At 47.7% G+C, this 23,166-nt stretch overlaps 1 protein-coding gene across 2 annotated transcripts in view; it reads right to left on the reverse strand.

Moving 5' to 3' along the window:
- Positions 1 to 23,166, reverse strand: part of HIVEP3 (HIVEP zinc finger 3) — a 483,707-nt gene that overhangs the window by 48,377 nt on the left and 412,164 nt on the right. For both annotated transcript variants that reach the window (XM_066376014.1, XM_066376015.1), the window contains one exon: positions 471 to 6,080. In XM_066376014.1, coding sequence (XP_066232111.1) covers positions 471 to 5,549 — 5,079 coding nt within the window. In that variant the 5' untranslated portion in view covers positions 5,550 to 6,080. The remainder of the gene's footprint in view (positions 1 to 470; positions 6,081 to 23,166) is intronic.

The raw sequence follows: 23,166 nt of genomic DNA on the forward strand, positions 1-23,166 counted from the left end.
CCTTGCCCTCTCTCGCCCTCTGATTCTCAGTTCCCTCATCTGTGCAATGGAGATGGTCCTGCTACCTCACAGGTGGAGATGAGCACTGGCTGGATTCCAGCCAAGTAGAGTGCCCAGCACAGTCAGGCTGCTCGATCCACAGACCAGTGATTATTCCACAAATGCCAAGTCAGCATAATACATCACGGCCTGAATCCTTAGGCTGGCTGAGACTCGGGAATCTGATTTCTAGCACCACATACACTGCATGCTGTTGGGAAATACACCAGTGGATCAAATGGAATGTTCCAAGAAAAGTTTCCTGGTCAGGTAACCAGTCCTAGCTCACAGAAAAGAAATTTGCCCACTCATCAGGCTCCAGTTTTGCAAGTGGGACCCGAGGAGAATGTGGCTTTAAAAGCTCAGCAAAAAAAAAAAAAAAAAAAAAAAAAATAAATCAGTGGGGAAAAGAATAGTAAGACTGAGCTTACCTCTGTCATGCGGGGCTTTTGGGAGCTGGATGGCACGAGCCTTCCTGTCTCAGGATGTGGAGCTGTGGCCATGGTGTATGTCTCTTTGCTCACCTTCTGCTTAGACCTCAGGAGGGACAAAGCAGCTTTAGTGGAAACCCCTGGAAGGTTGGGGTTGTACAAACTTATGCACCAACCAGCGTAAACAGAGGACCTCCTATCTGCATGCTGGATGTGATTTGGCTTAATGTAGTTTAAATAGCACCAACTGACATTAGTGGTCGTGTGGAGGCTGGGGAACTGCAGTACCTTCTTTGAGTCTGTACCTTCTTGCAACTTGGCTAGTTTAGGGGACGTTTCTGATGGAGGAAGTGAGCTGGGAGGTGCCAGTGAAGGGAGTTCAGGTTGTTCCTTGGAATCTTCTTTCTTCACACTCAGGGGGAGCAAGCCTTTTCGGTGAGGTTTACCAGATGGCTGCATGTGTTCCTTCAAAGCCTCTGAGCCTGAAGCTATTACATGGGGTGGTGTGGGGTGAGAGAGGGGAAGAGTTTCCTTTGGGTCAGATGGATCTGTGGGCAGGCTGGATAGCAATTCTAGCTCCCTCCTGCCCTGGCCCTGGCTGCCCAAGGGGGACTTCTCTGGCCTTTTGCCATCCTCCATGCTGGTAAGAACCACACTACATGGTTTTACCAGCTCTAGTTTTTCATCTGCCTTGGAAGCCTCTTCTTCCTTCACCCGTTTTTGCTGTTGGGTTTCCATGGTAAGTTCAAGGCTGCCAGCTGGTGAAAGAACACGTTTGCTTCCCCCTACTGTCGATGAACTCCCCTCCAGGCTCAAGACACCTTCTGATGACAGGGAAGTGCCTTTTCTTTCAGGGAATGTCACAGGCACTCTCAGGTACGGCGTCTGGAAACCTCGGCTCTCTTCTTCACTTAGCCCAGCTGGTCCAGGGCCAACCTCATACACATCCGCGCCACACACAGTTGTCCCTTTGCACGAGGGCTCCTCAAACTTGGGAAGAGCTATGGTTGCTGAGCTGCCTTGGGACTGGGTGACCAGGATCTGGGAAAGGGTGGTGTACATGGCGCTCCCATAGGACGGCATATTGGTCTGAATTCGGACAGGTACAACCAGGGACACCATAGTATCTGGACAGGCGGGCAGAGCCAATGGAAGGGCTGACGTGGGCGCTGAGGAGCTGGCTGGGGGTGTCCCGGGAGGCAGCTGGATGTCACTGCTGTACTCTGTGCGGGGGGAGAGGCCTGCCGTTCCCATCGCCAGGGGGGCCAGGCTGGTCTTGATCTGCGGCAGATGGCTCTCCATGTCACCGGGGAGCTGTAGGGAAAACTGGGATTGCAGAGGCAGGAAGAACCCAGACGAGAGCGCTGAGGAGGATGGGTACGGCCCGGGGAGAAATGAAGGGGGCTGCCGGAAGGGGATGTTGGCCGGGTGCGGCAGGAGCTGGGGGAGGTGGAGTTGGCCTGGGTGCAACACCGTAGGTTGGAGAGGAAGCGGTGGGGCTTGAAATAAGGAGGGAGGGAGGGGAGGCATGGAGTACGGTGAGGAGAGGAGGCTGGACATGGCCTGGGTGGGGAAGAACTCGGAGGACTGTCCTGGCTCGTGCTGCAGGAGGTGCTGGAAGGAGAAGAGGGAGCCGGGCGGAGGCAGGCACGGTTTCTCATGCAGGGGGCGTGGGGCAATGGGGTGGTGGAACACCTGCAATGCTTCCACATAGGGTGGAGTGGACCCCAGCGGGGGCCTGTCCTGCACCTGGCTCTTGCCTCCTGGGTGCCCACTGTGTGAGGTGGCCGCAGAGGAAATCTGGGGCAGTGAGCTTTTGGCTGAAGTTTTACTGGAGGGCTTTGGTTCCTCGCTGTCCGGTCTTCCTTTGGGGGCGACCTCGGGCTCTGCTTCTGGAAACCTGCTCAGAGAGGCCTGTCTCACCAGAAAGCATTTCCTTCTCTCTGGAGGGGCCACCGTGGCTGCTGGGGCTGCCAGAGCCACCGGGGCTGGTGCAGAACAGGCCGGGCCTGTCAAGGACAAACTGCCATAGTCGAATGACTTGCTGCGCCTCTCAGTCATGTGGGCAGAATGGGAAACATTGGGACTCTGCTCTGAGGCTGACCGCCTCATCTCTCGGGTGTGTGGGTGGTGGCTGGGGACGGTCAGCATGTGTGTGCCCAAGGGTTTGGAGCGTGTGTCGGACGAGGGCCCGGGGGCCTCGGCTTTTCCGTGGTCGTCCCTCTCAAAGGAGGCGGAGCGGCTGGACCCGCTCAGAGAGACGCTGCTCTCCTGGCTTGGGCTGCGGGACAGGGGCACAGAGGACTCAAAGCTGGACTCCCCTGACGACTGGGCCATCTCTGCCAGGCGTAGCCTCTTCTTCTTGGGGGGCAGCTTCTCCGCTGGGAGTTGGGCAAGAGTCTGGCTGCGCTGGGGCCACTGGAACTCCTCGGTCTTCTCGGGCTCCTTCGGGGGCGGCTCTGGCTCTGTGTCTTGCCGGTCGGGCTCCTCGGTCACCAGAATCTCAGGAACCTGAATGTTGGGCTGGCGGACCAATTTGGGCTGCAGGGAGTGAGCCGAGCGTCCGTGCGGGGCGGGCAGGGGCGATGAGAACGGGGCCGGGGCCAGAGACTTGTCTTCCCCTTCCAAGCCACTGGGCTGCTCCAGAGAGTCTGACTTCTCAAAGGAGCTAGTGTGCTGGATCACAGAGATTTCTTTGGACGTTGTTCTCCTCTCCTTTCCCGATTCCGAACCGGACCCTGGCTTGGGAGTCCTTGGCTGGAAGCCTGAGGGTCCCTCCAGGGAGGGCCCTGACTTACTCGGTTCTGCTGGTGACTTGGTGGACTCTGGGGAAAGATTCCGAGAGGCATCTGACGGCCTGGGCCTGCCAAACTGACTTTTTGTCGACTCAAAGGCAGGCGGCTCCTCCTCGTCCCCAAGGCTCTTCTCTTTCCTCCTCTTCCTAATCGGAGTGAGCTCTAAGGTGGCCCCCAGCTTATAATGCATCATCTGGGACCAGGGCTCTTGCTCGGCCTGACTCTTCTCGGCTTCCAGAGACGCGTGAGCACCTGCAGAGACGGGCTTTGCGATCTGAAGCTCCGAGCAGTAGTATTTCTTATGGGCTTCATAGTTGTCCCTTTTCTTGTACCGAGCACCACATATGTTACATTCATAGATCACCCCTTTTGTTTTCAAGCCCTTCTTGGTCTTTTTGGTGAGTTCGCTTTCCTTGGGTTCCGGCTCGTCTGCGGGTTTGGGGGCTGTGTCCTTGCTGCTTGGCCCGGCCTCCTCGGAACTGTACTCCCCTCCCAAAGGTAGTTCGATGGCCGGCTGGCGCTTGAGCATCCGGGGGTGGGAGGTAAACACTTGACTGCTGCGGCTCAGGGCTCCGGTGTCGGCGATGTGGTCGTCGAAGGAATAGCTACCACGGAAGGTGTGGTGGGGGGTGCTGACGGTGCAGGCGGCAGAAGGCATTGAGTGGCTTCTCAGCAGAGGCACAGGGGGGGTGGTGCTGGGCGGGTGCTGGAGGCTCAGCAGTGATTGTTCGGGCTTCATTTTCTCACTGTGGGACGGCAGGGGCTCCCGGTAGAGGCTGGATTTGGGCGACTCCATGCTGCTGCGCCGTGACAGCGAGCTCCTCCTGGGCTTCACGCTGTCTATCTCGCTGGTGTCCACCACGGCCTCGTTGATGGTGATGAGCTTGGTGATGTGCTCGATGACCTGCGTCCGGGGCACAGACAAAGGCACCAGGCTGGGCTTGTCTTCGGCGGACAGGGGCAGGAGGGGCTGGGTGGAGGTGGCCGTCAGCATGGCGGTCCGCTGCCCGATCCGCCCGCACTTGCCGAAGATGATCTCTGCGTAGGATCTGGCGTTGGTGTTCGGGGGGCTGACCTGCTGCTCGGCACTCTCCGAGCGGGAGAAATACCCGGACTCAGTACTGCCTTTGCTGCCTGGGCTCAGAAAGGCCTGCTCATCAATCACCTTTTTCCTCTCACTCAAGCGGAGGGCCAGCTTCTGCTTTATGGTGTGGGTGTCTTCGGGCTTATGGCTCAGGGGATGTTCGGATGAGGGTTCTGCAAATGAAGTGGGGTCCTCGAGCGACGGGGCTGAGCTGGACTGAGACAAGGAGCAGCGTTCGTGGCTGGAACCCTGGCTCCCGGAGCTGTACAGACTGCTGGACAGGAGGGGGTGCTTAGGTTTGGGGGAGAGCTCTGAGGGGTGAGCAGAGGCGGCTCCTGTTTCCTCCTCTGAGTCGGTGCTTTCTCCCTCGGTGGGCTCCTCAAACTCTTCCCCCGGGATCCTCTCCATCTCCAGCCCCGGAGGGTACATCTCGCCGCTCACTCCCGAGGCCAGGCCGGCTTTGATGCGGTGGGCATGGGACTTCCTGTGCTTGTAGAGGTTACTCTTGGTCTTGAAGGAGAAGCCGCAGGGGCCACAGGGGTAGGGCCTCTCGCCCGTGTGTGAGCGGATGTGTTTTTGGAGCACACTGGGCTTGGCGCAGGGCCGGCTGCAGTACTGGCAGATGTACTTGCCCGGTTTCTGGGGTTTCCTCTCCTTCTTCTGTGTCTCTTCTGTGGGCTTCAAGGGAACCTGGGAGGGACGGGGCACAAAGACTTTGGGGATGCCAGGCAGGTCTTCAGGGGGGATGATGGAAGCATGGGAAGGGAGGAGCTGGCTCTGAGGATGGAGCCCAGGGGTCATGAAGGAGCTTGAGGGTCCAGGTCTCATGGGGTCGACCAGCTGCCACGTGGACCCCTCCAGGAGGTGCTCTGGTTTGCCAGGTGACATGAATGCTGGTGTCAGAGGGTGCTGCGGAAGCTGCGAGATATGGACAGAGGCTTCAATGGAGGTCCTCTTGGGGGGCTTCTGCTGCTGGCCCGTTTTCTCCTGAGAGCCTTCCCTAAGAACCGACGAGGGGCCTGGGAAGGGCTGCGGGGCTAGGAGCTCTTGGAGGGGGCCTTCGGGGGTGGCAGCTGTGCCGCCGCCTGGGTATGGGACACTGGCCGGAGCACTGGTCTGAACAGCCTCTCCTTTGGTCAGCCGCTTCCGGGGACTTCCCTCAGCCTTCTTGGTGCCCTTGACACTTTGTTCAGGATCCATGACCTCCGCAGAGACTTCAGATGCTATTCAGGGAGGGTCAGGGCAGGCTGCATTTATGGATAATCCGAGTGTCCCAAGGAGGCGTCTGGCTTTGGCCACATTGGTCAAGAGTGCAGGAAGCCAAACCCAAGACGGCTTTGGGAGTTTTTTTGCAAGTGTCACTGGCCGTGAGTGAACTCAGAGCAAGTCATCAGGGCTCAAATTATTCACGTGGGTGAGGCATGGCCCTCTACTCTGCAGACAGAAAATGCGCCAGCACTTTCTGCCTGAATGTCTGTCGTGGAAACGTCATGAAGGACGTCAGTGATGCCATCGTATTGTTTCAGTTGGCAGTGGCAAGTGGCCCCCCATGAGTCCGCTGTGTGCTATGCAAACGGTTGAAGGCTGGAGACATTTGCGTGTATGGCCCAGTCATCCCTGGTCCCGGCGCAGGAGAAGCCACGCTGGACGCCGCAGGTGGCTCCGTCTGGCCTCCTCTCTCTTTAGTCCCGTGTTGGAGATCAACAGCCGTGGAAGGGAATTGACGCTCTTCTGTGTCACAAAAACACACAAACATGAGAACACACATACAAGAGAAGAGAGTTACAGCAACTCATCCATAGCTTGAGCATCTCCGACTCTGTGAAACCCAGAGAGATCCCTACATGGTTAACCAGGGAGATTCAAGCAGAACGTCTGGCCCCTGGCTCCGCACACCTGGGCCCTGGCCCTCCATCCCTCACTCACATCTGCAGTGCTGTTCTGGGGACTGTGGCTGTGCGGTGTGTTAGGAGCAGTTAGGGACCAGAGGCTCTAGTCTCTGTTCAGTGAGCATCAACGAGTGGGTTTTAGCTCCCCAAACATCAGCTGCCTAACCTCTAAAAGGAGTGACAGCAATTCCTGCCTGAGCTGTGCCTCGGGGCTGCAGTGGGGTCCAATATCATAACAGTCATGGGCATCACTGGATAAAGCTGGTTGGTGCAGGAGGAGAGCTGGTTGGGTATTCAGAGATGAGCTTTTTAACGGGTAGCTTATCCAAAAGTGTTCCTCTCTCCCTGGCCCTGGATTCTGAAGGTGTCCAGGAAGGGCATCACTCTTGGCTTTTACACCTTTGCAGATGCACCTCTCCAGCCCACGTTTCACGGTGAAGCCGCGGCCCCAGCCTGCGGGTGCTACCGTCTAACACAGCCACGACCACCTGCTCTGCCAAGCAGCAGCTGAGAAAACCATGCTGGCAGATTCCTCCAGCCTCGCAGCCTTTCTGTGTCCAGGCAGTGCTCCACGGATACCCTGGAAGTGGCTCAGAATGGGCGTACTCGCCCATCTGAGGGGCTACCTTGTTCTGGGTGGAGCCCCAAGTGCGTGCCTCCTCCCTGGCCAGGGGAAGGTTGGGAAGCCTAGGCTTCTTGGGCTCCAGGTGTGTCTCAGGGACTTCTCCCCAGCAGCATGGTCAGCATTTCAAAGCCAGAAGTCACTGCGGACTCCATCTCAACCAACCACCTTTCTTTCCAGTGGGGGAAACTGAGGACCACGAGGGAAGGTGGCCCGCTAAGGTTTCATGGTCCCAAGAGGCAGGGCTGGTACCGGAACCAGGTTCCCCATGGCTGAAGTTCATTCCCCAGGCACCCTCCAGTGTCGATTCCCTGGGCGAGGGCCTGGGTGAGTGACAGGTGACTTCCCTGGCCTTTCGTCCTCTCCGGTAAGCATGCTCTTCTCCCAGCATTTCGACCTTGGGCTCCCTTCATGACCTTGCCCTGATTTTCACTAGATATTTTCTGATGCAGAATTGAAGGGTCCACTCTTTGCACAGGGTGCTCAGAAAGTCAAGACCAAAAGACTCACATAAATGTCTTACAAATGGCAGGACTTTCGACACAGCAACATGCCACAGAGGAGCAGGTGGTTCAGTCTATTAGCTAAAGATATACTGGAAATTTACCCCTTTTGTGTTTCCTCTCTACCTCGGCTCTACAAAGAATTTGAGATAACTATAGCAGAACTTTATAAATATTTACAGAAGGTGGGAAAACTATAAATAAAATAACTTTAAATAAGAATAACAAATCAGAACAAAGGAAAATGTAAATGAGGTAGGAAGTCAGGACTGGAGAGCTGGAAAGAACACCGGTGCACCAATCATGAGGGCTCACAGCGTTTCTGTAGTTCAGCTCTCCAGTCACATCTGAGCTTCCCGGCAGCCAAGGAGAAAGGAGAGGTGTGGCTCATGTCAGAGTCCTCACCAGACAGAGATGGAGAAACAACGCAGTTGCTTGCAGGAAGCACAGGCTTGCTTTAAAAAAGACCCTTTCCATGTGGTACAGGGCAGTGAATGATGTATGAGATCGCCTGTGTCTTCAAATGACATCCCTCCCACAAGCGCAATGATTGATTTCTGTCAGTGGAAGGTCACAACTTAGCAAAGGCTATTCTTTGAGCAGTCAGGTCCTCCTTTGACTAAGGCAGAGAAGGGATCCTCCCAAAGCAGGGCCAGTGTGGGTGTGGTAGGGAAACCTCACTTCATCGTATCACCATCAGTAAGGGGACCATCTAAGATACGACCAACCCAAACTGGGGCATGTTAGAGAGCGAGAGAGGCATGACTAATGATTATGCAGGAGAAACAGGAATAAAGCAGGGCTCTCCCAGGCAAACTAGGACACATGGTTACCCCCTCACAATCAATATTTACGTTGAGACCCAAACCAGGCACAGGTGCTGACTCTGGGTATCTGGTATAAACTTTTGATCTTTGCTATGAGGACTAAAATGACATCATGGTCTCCTAGTGGATTCTTAGAGATTGGTTATCTAGGCCAATCCTCTCATTTGACAGATGAGGAGACAGAGGCCTAAAAGGATGATGTAATTTTTTCCTAAAATTTGCAAAGATGGTGGCAGAGCTAGACTGTCCTGTGCCTCCCGACCTCTGGCCAGGGTTCCGCTCCCACCTCGGTGAATCAGTGACTTCTGTGGCGCAATGGGCACTGCAGTCCCTGCTCTCTGTTCTGTGCCAGCCCGGGCTGTATCTCCAATGAGGAGTGTCAGCAGGTGTCCAGAGGCTTGACAGCAAAGGAGGCCTTTGAATTTATGTCCCAATCTCACTCTGGCTGCTGGACAGGAGAAACGGGGAGCCTGGCTAATGTTGGGGAGTCCATCCTGGTAGCAGGATCCCAGGCTTTGATTATTCAAGTTAAAGTGGGCAGAAGTGCTAAGTCACCTAAAAGGCAGGCCACACAGACGTCATCTGCAGTGTAGATGGAGCACTGTTCTCCACACTGGTCTGGGGCCCCCAAGCCTGGCTGCACCCGTGTGCCGTGTATGGATAATAAAGGGTTGACTGTACTGATATTTCTACAGACCCTTCCATGTCAGGATGTCGAAGCACCCCCCACCCCAATGCTAGCTAGTGGTAAGCTTTGCTTCTTCTGATGGATGGCTGGGACCCTGCAGCATGACTGGGTGGTAAATAATCAATGTGAGTGGGGGTCAGTTGGCTAAGGAGGACCCTGCATTGTCTTAATCCCACAGTTATCCTTTCAGCAAGCTGTAAGGCTCTCCAGAGGCAGGGAAGGGCCCAGGGGCTGGCCAGGTGGGAGGGGCGGGGTGGATGAGGCAGGGTCAGGCGACTATTGTGTCATCAGGTGACTCACTGAGCCTGCACCACACGCCTAGGGTCAGCATCCAGCTGACCCCTGAGAGCTGGGCCTGGCGCTCCCTGGGGAGGGCCTCCCCTGCCTGCACCCTCTGAGGGAGGAGCAGCCAGTACCACTGCCCCCAAGTTGTGGAGTCAGTGAGGCCTGGGAGCCGGAGACCCCACCCCTCTGCTCTGCAGGGAGGGTGCTTGAGCCACGGCCGGAAATGACTAGCCCAGGGCCATACTGGTCCTTGGGCTCCTAGGTCAGTGCTCTCTGCTCCTCTGCTCTACACCTCATGACAGGTCTGAGGCTCTTAACACAGGGCGAGAGGGAGGGGCAGCTGGGACTGTGGGTGCAGGAGGGGGGCAACGCCACAGGCACCAAGAAGGCCTCAGCCTTGGAACGGATTACAAAGCAGATTGGCACAAGCATTTTGTCATTTAACTCTTTAACTCCTCTAGAAGGGTAGTTTTGAATCACTGTCACCAAGTGACACTAAGAAAATGACTCTTGTCTACCTTCTTTGCTTCTGAAGTATATGTAAAATTTTAATATAAATTTGAAGTAACAGAGAAAAGCCTGTTTCTCCAGAGAATTGGTGAGGGTACCTGTAATAGTCACCAGTGACATGAGGTCAGAGTAGAGGTTTCCCTGACAGAGCACAGAGGTGGGCCAGCAGTGGCTGAGCCTCAGGCCATAGAAGTCCCCGACGTTCTCTGTTGATGGTGGGAGAATGGCCATGGGGTCCACGCTGGCTAACACTGAGGTCACAGCCCTGAGAGCTCTGGCTTAGAAACCAGCTTAGACCCACAAGGAAAACCTGAGCTTCAAGAACCAGTTAGCTAACATCAGACAACTCAGCTCCCACTTCTGGAAGCTTCCATAGGTCTAGCTGTTAGGACAGCCCAACTGAGAGCAGGTACGGGGGCTGGAGCCACGAAGACCTTGGGGAGTTAGAAGTGGTGGAGAAGCCAACAGGGCTGAGGCAAGGTGGTCTGAAGCTCTGAAGCCAGACTAGAGAACACCTTCCATACCCAGGGCATCAGGACCACGTGGCCACAGCCCAGAGTGGATACCCCAGAGGGCATTCTGGGGGGGGGGGGCTGCCTTTATCAGGAGGACTGGCTTCCACCAGTCATGGCAGGAGGCCAACTTGAATCTGTCTGGGGCTCTAGACTAGGGAGCTTGGGTCACCTGCCAAGTTAGATAAAACTGAGGCAAGACAGGGACAGGGAGGGGCCTGAAGCCTAGGGACTATTAGGTCAATCTAACTCCAAATCTGTGGAGCTTGATAAAATTCTTTGCTTGCAATTTAGTTACACACACACACACACACACACACACACACACACACACACACACACCTACATGCAGTCTAATATACTAAAATCTGATAAAAATTGTACTGATGGTGATAAAAAACACTGATGTTAAAAACACCAGAAAAGTAGGACTTAATCCTCTCTTTTAAAGCTGAAACCCAGTGCAGAAGGCTACAGGTAACAACAACACAGACTAGAGTTTAGGCCTAACGGACAAGATGAGCACCTGCTGTGTCCAGTCACAAAGGCCACACAGGTGGCAGCACCGCACCCGTGATCCCAAAGGCAGCTTTGCAACTCAGGAAGCTTGTGTTTGAATCCTGGCTCCTCCACACCCTAACTAAAAATTCTTGGAACCTTTTTAATCTTCAGTCTCCCCACCTGTAAAATGGGGACAATAAAAAATACCACACATCCGGGTGTTCCTGCCTCCTGCATCTCCTCTGTGCTCATTCCAGGGGCATGGGTCCAGACCAGTTTTGTCTAGGCAGAAATTCCAAAGACTGGCTATAGAACAGAAAGGCTGGGCAGCTTTCTCCTTCTTTAATTTTTTTTTTTTCATGAGAGAGAGACAGACACAGACAGGAAAGGAGAGATGAGAAACATCAATTTGTAGTTGTGGCACTTTCGTTGTTCATTGATTGCTTTCTCATGTGCCTTGATGGGGGGGGGGGGCTCCAGGTGAGCCAATGACCCCTTGCTCAAGCCAATGACCTTAGGCTTCAAGCCAGCGACCTTTGGGCTCAAGCCAGTGACCACGGGGTCATGTCTATGATCTCACGCTCAAGCCAGCAATCCGAGGCTCAAGCTGGATGAGCTTGCACCCAAGCTGGCGACCTGGGTCCTCAGCATCCCAGGTTTACATTCTATCCACTGCGCCACTGCCTGGGCAGGCACCCTTCTTAAAAAGTTTTTAAAAATGAAAATGTACTTAAAAAAATTTTAAACCAGTATAGAATTGTACTGTGTCATGCATACCCTTCTCAGAGAAGCCCTAGTTATGTCCTTCCTGACATGCTAAGGCATTTATATATATATGTGTGTGTGCATACTAGATTTTTATGTAAATATATTATACATCCCAATCTGCGACTTGTTATTTTTTTAACCTATGCATGGATATCTGGGTTCACCTCACTCTTTCTGGGGGCTGCTAGTATTTCATTTAGGGCTGTACTTGATCAAACTCAGCCAGTCCTTGATTGCAGCATATGAAGGTTGTTTTCAGCTTTTCCTGTTACAAGAAATGCTACAAAGAATATCCTCTGCATACTCGTGTGAATATATCCACAGGATAAATTCCAAGAAGGAGAAATGCTTGGCCAAAGGTAATGTACCTGGAAGCTTTTGGTAAGTGCTGGCAAATAGCTCCCCCCAAAGCACACATTTATACTCTAATTGTGTGTGAGGACTGTATCTCCAAAGTTTTTTCTATCCAGAATAAAACCAATGTCTTTAATATTTCCTAATATAAAATCATTGCACTAGTTTCCTATTGCTGCTGGAACAAATTGCCACAAACTTAATGACTAAAAACAACACAACTTATTATAAGATAGTTTTAGAAGCCAGAAGTCTGAACTGGGTCACACTGGACTAAAATAAAGGTAAGACCATTTTTCTTTCTGGAGGCTTTAGGGGAGAATCCATTCCTTGCCTTTTCCAACTTCTAGTGTCCGCTTGCATTCCTTGGCTTGTGGCCCTCTCCATCTTCAAAGCCAGCAGTGGCCTGCCACATATCATCCCAAAATGAATGGCGCTAACACTGACTGTCCTGCCTCACTCTTTCACTTATAAGGACGCTCACGATTATGTGGGGCCCTCCTGGATAATCCAGCATAATGTCTCCATCTCCAGACCCTTAATTTAATCACGCCTACAGAGTCCCTTTTTGCCATGAAAGGCAACATATTCACAGGTTTCAATGATTAGAATGTGGACCTCTTTGGGTGGGGTTAGGGTGGGGATCATTATTCTGCTGACCACAGTGACAACTTATTTTTTTTTTAATCTATATTTAATCTATATTTCTTGATCTCTGGGAGGTTTAGAACTTGGCACAAACGTATTAAACAATTATTTCATTCAGGGAATATTTTTTAAATCCTTTGTTCATGTTTCTAATGAAGTATATTTCTCTTATTTGTCTATATAAACTTTTGATGTGGGGGCTACTGATCCTTTATACAGGGCGGGGCAGATGTAGGCTCACAGCTGTGAGTATATGAAACGCAGAGTTTATTCTTGTATTCTTACTTATTAATTATTGTATTATATTCCACACAAACAGTGGTCAGCCTACTTTTGCCACACCCCGTATATGAACTGCAAATATTTCTACCTTTTTATTACTAGTCTTTAACTTTGCTGAATAGGAAAGTTTTGTTTCTCTGTGGTCAAATGCATCACCAATCTTTCGCTTTTATAACTTTTCAGTTTCATGTCCAAAATTATTTTTTAGAATGTCATCGAATTTTCTTGTACTTCCTTTATGATTCATTTTTCTCCCCTCTCTTAGCCCCTCTACTCTTCTGTCCTTTCGTTCCTCCCTTGCAACTGCCATCCTGACTCTGCCTGACATTGTTTTTGTGTAAGGAGCGAGTAACGATTAAGTTTGTTTTTTTCCCGATGTACCTGGCCAGCTAGCTGTCCTAACATTATTGAATAGTACGCCATCACCCCACTAAAGTGGCCCGTGGTACCTTCTAAAAGCACAGTTCTAGCCCCATTCCAAACCCACTGAAACAGATTTGTGGGAAAAGGACTCCAGAATCTACATTTTTACAAAATTCCCCAAGTAAACCCAGCATACACTTTTCTACAGCCTGGCCTTCAAGGAAACTGATGAAATTCTACCTGCCTCCTATAAACTTGCTTCTGAATTCCCAACCTTCCCTCGTCCCACTCCACCATTCCTTGTGGCGAGAGAAATCTCTTCAAGTGCTAACTTTACCAGGCCTCTCCTTTCGTTAAGAACTCTCGATAGCTCCCCAGTGCAGGGAGAGCCCGACAATGGGACTGCAGCCCCATTATAATCGCTCTCCCAGCGTCCTCCCCTCTGCCCTGCACTTTTACTGGTGCATCAGATCTAACCGACAGGCTCTGATCTCTGAGTCTACACATTGCTGTTCCCCGGGGATCAGGCAGATAAAGGAGTCTGCAGGCTCATTCCACAAAGGAGTCAGGGAATGCTTCCCAGAGGAAGATGTGTTTGAGCTGGCCCTTAAAAGATGGGGAAAATGATGATAGTCAGATTCAGAAAGAAGGGATTCTAGTCTAGAAGGGAGGCCCACCATATGTAGAATACAGGAGGCTGGAATGTGACCATAGTTGATGTTGAGTTTTATGCCTCTCCCCCGGCTCCGGCTTCAGGGCCCCTGAGCCCAGATATCCTGACGGGCCCCACATTTTGCTAGGGTGGTTTTTGGGCATAGGCAGAGATTTCTATATGTTCCCTCTTAGGCACTAGAACAAGAAAAAGCCCCAAACTGTGAAGGCTCAGTTGTGCCAAACAGATCTAACAGAGCAGGGGTCAGTACTGACCTTCGGAAGGGTGGAAGGCACAATCTGGACCCATGTGGTGGCCAGGGCTGTGATGCTGGACTGGATCAGGCTTCTGGGGTGACTAGTCCCTCACACCCTCTGGCCTGGATTCACTCATGTTAAATAGGCACTACACCTAGCGTCTGATAGATTGTCTGTATTGGGCAGAGGTTTCCCACTAATCCAATAGATCAAATAGTGCTGCTTGATGAGAAGCCTGAGATGTCTGCTGTGGGTCAGGTCTGTGGCTTAACCAGTTCATCAGTCTCTTCCTGGCAAACTTGTCTCCCCCTGGACTGGGCAGAGACTGGGCCTTATTCATCTTTGTATTTTCAGTGCCTGGCACTGGACCCAGCACTGAGTCAAATACTGAAAATACACTGCTCACAAAAATTAGGCAATATTTCAAAATGAATATGAAGCGATAAAAAAAGCAGCATTTGATTTTTTTTTTTTTTATTAAACAAGAACATCAGAAAAGCAAACAAGTCAAAGAAAGTTGTTTGATTATGCAAATGAGATGCAAAACCAACTTTTATCTCATTGGTGAAAATGTACTATACAAAAGGCTGAAAGTACTGGAGTATCTGCACATTCCCTGATTCCCTAATTTTTGTGAGCAGTATATTTTTAAAATACTTAAATGAGCATCTACCCTGTGCCCAAACTATACTAAACATTCACATATTAATCCTCACACATGTCCCCTTTTTTCAGATGAGAAGACTGAAGCTAATTGCTTCAGATGATACAAGAAAAGGCAGAAGTAAAATGTGAACCCCAAGTGCCGGCCGCTGCCTAGAAAACCCCAAGAGTGCTGACCTTGGTCAGAATAGCCCAGATGGATTCTGCTTTTCTTCCCAGCACCCCAGCTCTGCCAGGAAGTCTTCCCAGTTAACTATCTCCATCTCCATTTGCACCAAAAGCTCCTCCCTGTGCAAATCACTCTGCATGACCCTGCTCAGAATTGACTTTCTTGATAAATGCTTTTCCCCCACCAACAATGAGTGGTGGATTATTCACTGTCTGGGAGGCTCCCAAATTACTTCCCTGGGGTGACTGTGGTTTCTGCATTCCTACTTTTCCTCCTTCTCCTCCCTCCCAACCTAAGACTCAGCCAAGGCTTGGAATTTCTACATATTGGTTGAAAAGCAAATTCTATTCATAGCAAAGAGAAAGCTAGGCAACCCTAGGTGTTACATCTGGCTGGCGTTTGTCTTCCTGGTAGAGAGTCCAGGGACCAAGATGGAACTGACATCGCCGGAGAAGACAACGTTTCCAGTGACATCCTCTAAGAAAGCAGGAATGTGTCTTATAGTCAAGACTAAGCAGCTAGAGCTCCACTCTGCTAGACCCTCGGCAGCCTGGACGCAGCTGTGATTACTGTGGTTGTGATAATTCAGGCAAAGATGGTCCAAACCAATCCCAGGGTCTAGTCTGCACAACTGAACTCTTACCATGTGTCAGGGCCATTCTCAGTGTTGACAAAGAAACGCTATCGGGCAGGGGCTATTATCATCCTCAGTTTACAGATGAGGAAACTGAAGCACAAAATCGCCAGGTTGGCAGTGGCTGAGCTGGCACCTGAAGCTGGCCCATCAGATGGCCTCTGCAGCAGAGACCCGCAAGGCAGCTGGGGCCACACCCACCTGTACACAGGACTTTGATTTAAATCTCAGTCCTATCACTCTGAGTAACCAAATATTGTTCCTAGCAGCAGCCTTCCTTCCCATCACGTGGCTGACTGTTAGGAGCTTTTTTTTTTTTTTAGAAAATTAAATTTAACAGGGTGACATTGGTCAACAAAAGTACATAGATTCTGGGTAAACATCTCCACATTTGGACAGTCGATTATGTTGTATACCCATCACCCAAAGTCAAATCATCCTCTATCACCTTAGATTTGTCCCTTTTTATACCCTTCTTCCACGCCTTCTCCCCTCCCCTTCCCTTGGTAACCATGGCATTCTCATCTATGTCCATGAATCTCAATTTTGTATCCTATATATGTGTGGAATCATACAGTTCTTAGCTTTTTCTGATTTACTTGTGTCATTCAGTATAATGTTACCAAGGTCCATCTATGTTGTTGTAAATACCACTATATCATTTCTTAGGGGAGCTTTATTTTTCTTTCACCCAGAAAAGAATCAGCAGTGCTTATAGCTTGTTCCCATTGAGACTGAAAATGAACTGAGATCAGAGACTGTAGTCTCATCTCAAAAGGGTCTGGTGAAACCCAGATACTTGTGGTTTATTAATTACTAAGTTATTGATGGTTATAAATCTAGTTACCTATGTCCCTACCTATCTCATCATCTATTTATATCTATCTGGTTCCAGCAAAGATGAAAAGAAACTTCTGGACACCCCTGAGAACTTGGCAAGCGTTGGACTTAACTCAACTGGCTTATCCTAAGTGGTCCAGGGAGCTCCTGTGGGTAAAAGAACGTGAGAAAGAACAAACCCTGAAATGGGAGCTGGGCAGGGTCAGGTGGCTTGTCTTCTGGCCTGCCTCAGTCTGCCAGTCTCAGCCATGCTGTCTAAGAAAGACCTGCGCTTCCATTGCGGAGCAGTGGCCCATTCTCCTATTAGTTTCCAGGAGGCCTCTAGCTGCTCCTCTGATGCCATTTTGTGTCTACACAAACGGCCGTGGTACACAAGGCAGATCTGCCTCTACGCTTCCTAGGGGGTTAAGGTTCTTCAGTCTATTATGAAGGGCAGCACACAGAACACAGTGTTAAACACGTACAAACACTCACTATAGAATAAACTGTATAAGGACAAATGACCAGAGGACAAGGTGACGTATACTGTATTTTCCGCTCCATAAGATGCACTCCCCCCCCCCCCCAAAAAGAAGTGGAGGGGAAAATGCCTGTGCATCTTATGAGCAAAAAATACGTTATTTTATTAAATATTTTAACACACCATTTGGTTCAGAATATTTTTTTCTTATTTTCCTCCTTAAAACCCCAGGTGTGTCTGATATATCAGGTGCGTCGTATGGAGCAAAAAAAAAAAAAAAAAAAATACAGTATATACTGTATTTAAAAAGTAAACAGGCCCTGGCCGGTGGCTCAATGGATAGAGCGTCAGCCCAGCATATGGATGTCCTGGGTTTGATTCCCAGTCAGGGCACACAGGAGAAGTGACTATCTGTTTCTTCTCCCATCCTCCTTCTTTCCCTCTTCCCCTCCTGCAGCCAGTGGCATGATTGGTCCACGTGTGGCCCCAGGCACTGAGGATAGCTTCATTGGAGTACACCAGCCTCAGGCACTAAAAATAGTTTGGTACTTGAGCATCATCCCAAGATGGGGTTTCCAGGTGAATACTGGTCAGAGTGCATGTGGGAGTCTGACTCACTATCTCCCCTCCTCTCACCTAAAATAAATAAATAAACAAACAAACAATGACAAAAGTAGGGATTACTCTTGGTCTCCATCATTCTTGCCCACATGGTAGGATGGATCTAACTGTACTAGTAATGATACAGCAGTTATAACAATCACTTTGAAATTCACTCCACATATTCACTCAGCCTTCAAGCATTACATGGACCTGCTCAATGACAGCCAAAAACAGGAAAACAGATACAAATTATAGACCTTACTATAAAGCTTACCATGTGGTACCAAGACAAAAAAGAGATTTATAAAAACCAAAACGATGAAAATAATAGAGTAAGAAAACAGACTCCCACATTTATAGTCACCCAATTTATAGTTAAGGAATTCTGGCATTTGGTGGGGAAATGATAATCTTTCCAATAAACAGTGCTAGGCAATTAGCTATCCATAGAAAAAATAATGAACTAAGCCCCTACCTCAAACCATAGACCAATATAAATGTGAAATGGATAATTGGCCTAAATGTAAAAGATCACACAATAAAACTCATAGAAGAAAACACAAGAACATAGCTTCAGGAACTTGGATCCGGCAAAGATTTCTTACACAGTTCATGAAAAGCATAATCACACCATCGTAAGGAAAAGACCTGATAAATTTGGCTTCATTAAAATAAAATAAGTTCTCACAGAAGATACTGATAATAATAGAATAAAAGACAAATATTTGTAAAACATATCAGACAAAGGACTCATCCAGAATATTAAATATTCCTAAAAATGAATTTTAAAAAGGCAGACAACCCAATTAACTTTTGGCTAAACTTAACTCAAAATGGATACAAACCTAAACTTAAGAGCTAAAACTACAAAACTCTTGGAAAAGCTTCATGACTTTGGATTTAGCAATGATTTCTTAGATATGACACTAAAAGCACAGGCAACCAGAGTAAAAACAGAGAAACTAGATTGCATCAGAATTTATCATTTTTGTGCAGTAAAAGGCATCATCAACAGAGGAAAAAGGCAATCTCCAGAACAGGAGAAAATATCTGCAAGCCATATATGTAATAAGGCATGAATATCCAGAATATATAAAAAATCCTACAACTCAAAAACCAAAACAAAACGACCAGGTTAAAAAATGAGCAAAAGACTTTGAATAGACATTGCTCCAGAGAGATATACAAATGACCAACAAGCACATGAGAAGATGCTCAGCATCATTACTCATTAGGGAAATGCATATCAAAACCATAAGATACCCTCCCATGCATTAGGATGGCTACTATCAAAAACAGACAAACAAAAAAACAAAACAAACAAAAACAGAAAATAAGTGTTGGTGAGAATGTGGAGACATTGGAACCATTGTATACTGTGCTTGCTGGTGAGAATGCAAAATGGTTCAGCCTCTCTGGAAAACAGAATGATGGTGTCTCGAAAAAAAAAATTAAAAACAGAAGTTACCAGATGATCGAGCAATTTCACTTCTGGGTAGATACTCCAAAGAATTGAAAGCAGAGTCTCAAAGAGATATTTGTACACCCATACTCACAGCAGCATTATCCACACTACCCGAATGTTCATAGACAGATAATGGATGAACAAAATGTGGTGTACATACCCAGCCTTAAAAAGGAAAAAAAAATTGAACATATTCTACAATATGGATCAACCTTGAGGACATTATACTAATTGAAATAAGCAAGTAACACAAAGACAAACACTCTATGATTCCAATTACGTGACATACCTGGAATGGTCAAGTTCATAGCGACAGAAAGAATAGTGGTTGTCAGGGGCTGGGGCAGGGGGAGAGGGGAGTAGGGGGTTATTTAATGTGTATAGAGCTTCAGTGTTGCAAGATGAAAAGAGTTTTGGAAATTAATTCACATTGCACAACAGTATGAAAATACTTAACACTACTGAACTTAAAAATGATTAAGACGGTAAATTTTAAGTGTTTTACCACAATTTTTAAAAAATGGCAAAAGATTTGAATAAGTACTTTAAAAAAGATGTTATCTAGATGGTCAATAAGTATATGAAAAGATGCTCAACACTATTACTCAATAGGAAAATGTAAATTAAATCCACCACACATTCACCAGAATGGCTAACACTAGACAAACAAAATGATACCGAGCGATGGCAAGGAAGTGGAGCAACTGGAACTCGTCTTGTACATTGTGGGTGAGGAGGTAGCTGCAACCATCTGGAGATCTGATCGGCAAAATCCTCAAAGCTAAACACTCACCTACTCTCTGACCCAAAAATTCCACTCCTAAGAACATATTCTACAGAAGCGCACATATATATCTGCCAAAAAAACACAAACAGGAATGTTCACAGGAGCTTCATTCACAACAGTGAAAAAACTGGGAACGGCCCAGATGATAACAACAAATAGAATGGATAAACTGTGGTCTATTGATACAAGAATTATTACATACTAACATACTAATAAAAAAAAGAACAAGTCCCGTTGCAGACAAAAATATGGATGGATCGCACAGGCATAAGTAAGTAATAGAATTCAGACACAATAGACTGTTTGCTGTATGATTCCACTTCATTGAAGTTTAAGAACAGGCAAAACCAACTTGGCGTATTAGAAATCAGAATAGTGTTTAGCTCTGGTGGGGTAGGTGGATAATGACTAGGAAGGGGCAGGCAGGTGCTTTCTGGGGTGAGAGAAATGCTCTTCTTCTTGATCTGGTTACATACGTATTATATGGGCATGTATATGTAAAAAGTGAGTGGTATATAAAACTTATGATATGTGTACACTTAGGCTAAATGTATACTTATGATATGTGTCTATAACTGTATGCATCTTATGCCTCGATTTAAAAAAGACATGAAGCCTGACCTGTGGTGGCGCAGTGGATAAAGCGTCGACCTGGAAATGCTGAGGTCGCCGGTTCGAAACCCTGGGCTTGCCTGGTCAAGGCACATATGGGAGTTGATGCTTCCAGCTCCTCCCCACCTTCTCTCTCTGTCTCTCTCTCCTCTCTCCCTCTTCCTTTCTCTCTCCTCTCTAAAATGAATAAATAAAATAAAATAAAAAATAAAAAAGACATGAAGTTTTCACTTGAAAAATGCAAAGCCTATAAGGGGAGAGACACAAACACGAATAGGTAAAAAGATGTGGTAGACGCCCTGGTGGAAACAGGTTTGGTACCGGTTGGGGGAGGTGAGGAGAGTGCTCGGGAGGGTAGGCTTTAGAGATGTCACACTGGGCTCTGAAGGACAGATGGGGTTTCACCAAGCAGACAAGGGAACTGATGTGGGCAAAGGCGTGCCGATGCTGGGGGAACACTGAGTGCGTGAGAAGGCAGGTAGTTCATTCAGTGTGGTTAGTGGGTCGGGTGTGCAGAGCGCAATGGTGGGAGGCTGAGGACATGAATCAAATTAGGCTTCCGATTTGTTTATTTACGTGAGTTCCCATAAACATCAGTTGAGTGAATGAAGGAGCCTTCCCTCAGTCATCACACATCTGATGTCCGGAGTCACAAGACAGCTGTAGTTTGCATGGCAGCAAGTATAGATGAAATACAGTAGTGGTGGGGTCACGGAGTCCATTTCTCTTAAAATTCTTAACTTCCTCAAAGTCTACCGTCAAAGGCTCCGGAATTTGAAACCTCTCTTGTGTACAGTGCTGGTTCTGCTATAAAGCTGATGGGTTCTTGTCATACTTACCCCTCCCAACTTCCTTCCACTTCATCTCACCATTTTGAATAGTTAGATATTTTTGGTTATTCTGGCAGGTTTGTTTTGTGTGTGTGTGTGTGTGTGTGTGTGTGTGTGTGTGTGTGTGTGTGTGTGTTTCTTTCTTTTTTTTTTTTGGTGAGAGACAGACAGAAAGGGAGAAAGATGAGGAGTATCAACTCAGAGTTGTGGTACTTTAGTTGTTCATTAATTACTTTCTCATATGTACCTTGACTGGGAGGCTCTAGGTGAGCAAGTGACCCCTTGCTTAAGCTAGTGACCCTGGGCTCAAGCCAGCAACCTTGGGCTTCAAGCCAGTGACCTTTGGGCTCAAGCCAGTGACCATGGGGTCATGTCTATGATCCCACGCTCAAGCTGGCAACTCCATGCTCAAGCTGGTGACCTTGGGGTTTCAAACCAGGGTCCTCAACATCCCAGGCTGATGCTCTATCCACTTTGGCAGTTGCTTTTCACATCTTCAAATAAGATACTTAAATTGTTCTTTCCTGATCTGTCCACTCTCAACAGTGTCTGTTCACTTCCTGCCATGAACAATGAAATGTGTGCACATTCCCCTCTTCCTGCCTCCTTACCCCAGCCATCTTCACAGTTTTGTTACTTGTATATCCTTACTTTCACATTGTCAAGTTTCATAACATTTATATTCTCTTCTGTATTTTAGAGTCGATAGGTTGATTTTAAAAATTGAAACTAATAAACAGCATGATTGTGAAGATATTCACCCCTGGGGACCTAGTTAATATGAATGGACCTAAGAGAAAGAAATGCAATTCCACAGAATTGAAATTTTATCACAAGAAAAACAAGTCAACCAATCAATCAATTTTTCTACAGACTTTATGACTTCTTTTACTTCTTTTTTAATCCTATATCACCATCTTTTTGGATTCCTCTTTTGATTGACAGAAAGAACTCCAGGTTTTGTGTGTGTGTGTGTGTGTGTGTGTGTGTGTGTGTTTCCCAGAAAATATAGATGACTGAGTGAAAGACTTCATGAACTCTTACATAAAAAAGTTTTTATTTTGCTTTCAAAGTTTGAGGAGATAGATTATAATTTCAAAATCATTGTCCTCCAGATTTTTGTAAGTACTGCTCCACTGTCCTGGGCACCATGTGTCACCAATGAGAAATTCTGACAAATTTTGATTCTCTCTGGAAGCCTTTTGTTCTTTAGTCTTGATGTTCTGAAAACAAAATGGATCCGCATTTCCTTTTCACTAATTCCGCCCTAAAGTTAGTGTGTTCTTTCCATTTTAAAATCTCTGTGTGTTTCTTCAACAGAGGGAAAATGTCTTTTGTTACATCTTTGCTGATTTCTATCCCTCTCATTCTCGGCCATTGTCTGTGGTCTGCTTCTGCATCTGTTTGATGGATACTGAAGCTTCTGGGCCTATTCTCCATAGTATTAATGTTTTCTCCTTGATGTTTTACTCTACGGCAGGGGTAGTCAACCTTTTTATACCCACTGATACCGGTCACTTTTGTATCTCTGTTAGTAGTAAAAATTTTTAACTGTCTACTGGTTCCACAGTAATGGTGATTTATAAAGTAGGGAAGTAACTTTACTTTATAAAATTTATAAAGCAGAGTTACAGCAGGTTAAAGCATATAATAACAATTACTTATCAAGTACTTTATGTTGGATTTTCACTAAGTTTGGCAGAATAAATCTTTATAAAAAAACTTCCTATAGTTAAATCTATCTTTTTATTTATACTTTGGTTGCTCTGCTACCGTCCACCATGAAAGCTGGAACGCCCACTAGTGGGCGGTAGGGACCAGGTTGACTACCACTGCTCTACATTCTGGGATTATTTTCTTAGTTTTAACGTCTAGCATACCAACCTGTCTCCATTCATATCCACTGTGTCATTCAGTTCATCTACTGAATTTTTCTCAAAAGTCATATTTTGAATTCTCAATAATTATTACATTTTCTTTTCTCTGATTGTTCTATCTTCCTAGCCACTTCATTCTATTAAGTGAAATAATCTCAATTACTGTTGAAGATACTAATGATAATTTATTTTACTTTAGGGGTTTCTTTTATTTGA

Source organism: Saccopteryx leptura, chromosome 3 (genome assembly GCF_036850995.1).
Source record: "Saccopteryx leptura isolate mSacLep1 chromosome 3, mSacLep1_pri_phased_curated, whole genome shotgun sequence".
NCBI classification, from domain to species: Eukaryota; Metazoa; Chordata; class Mammalia; order Chiroptera; family Emballonuridae; genus Saccopteryx; species Saccopteryx leptura.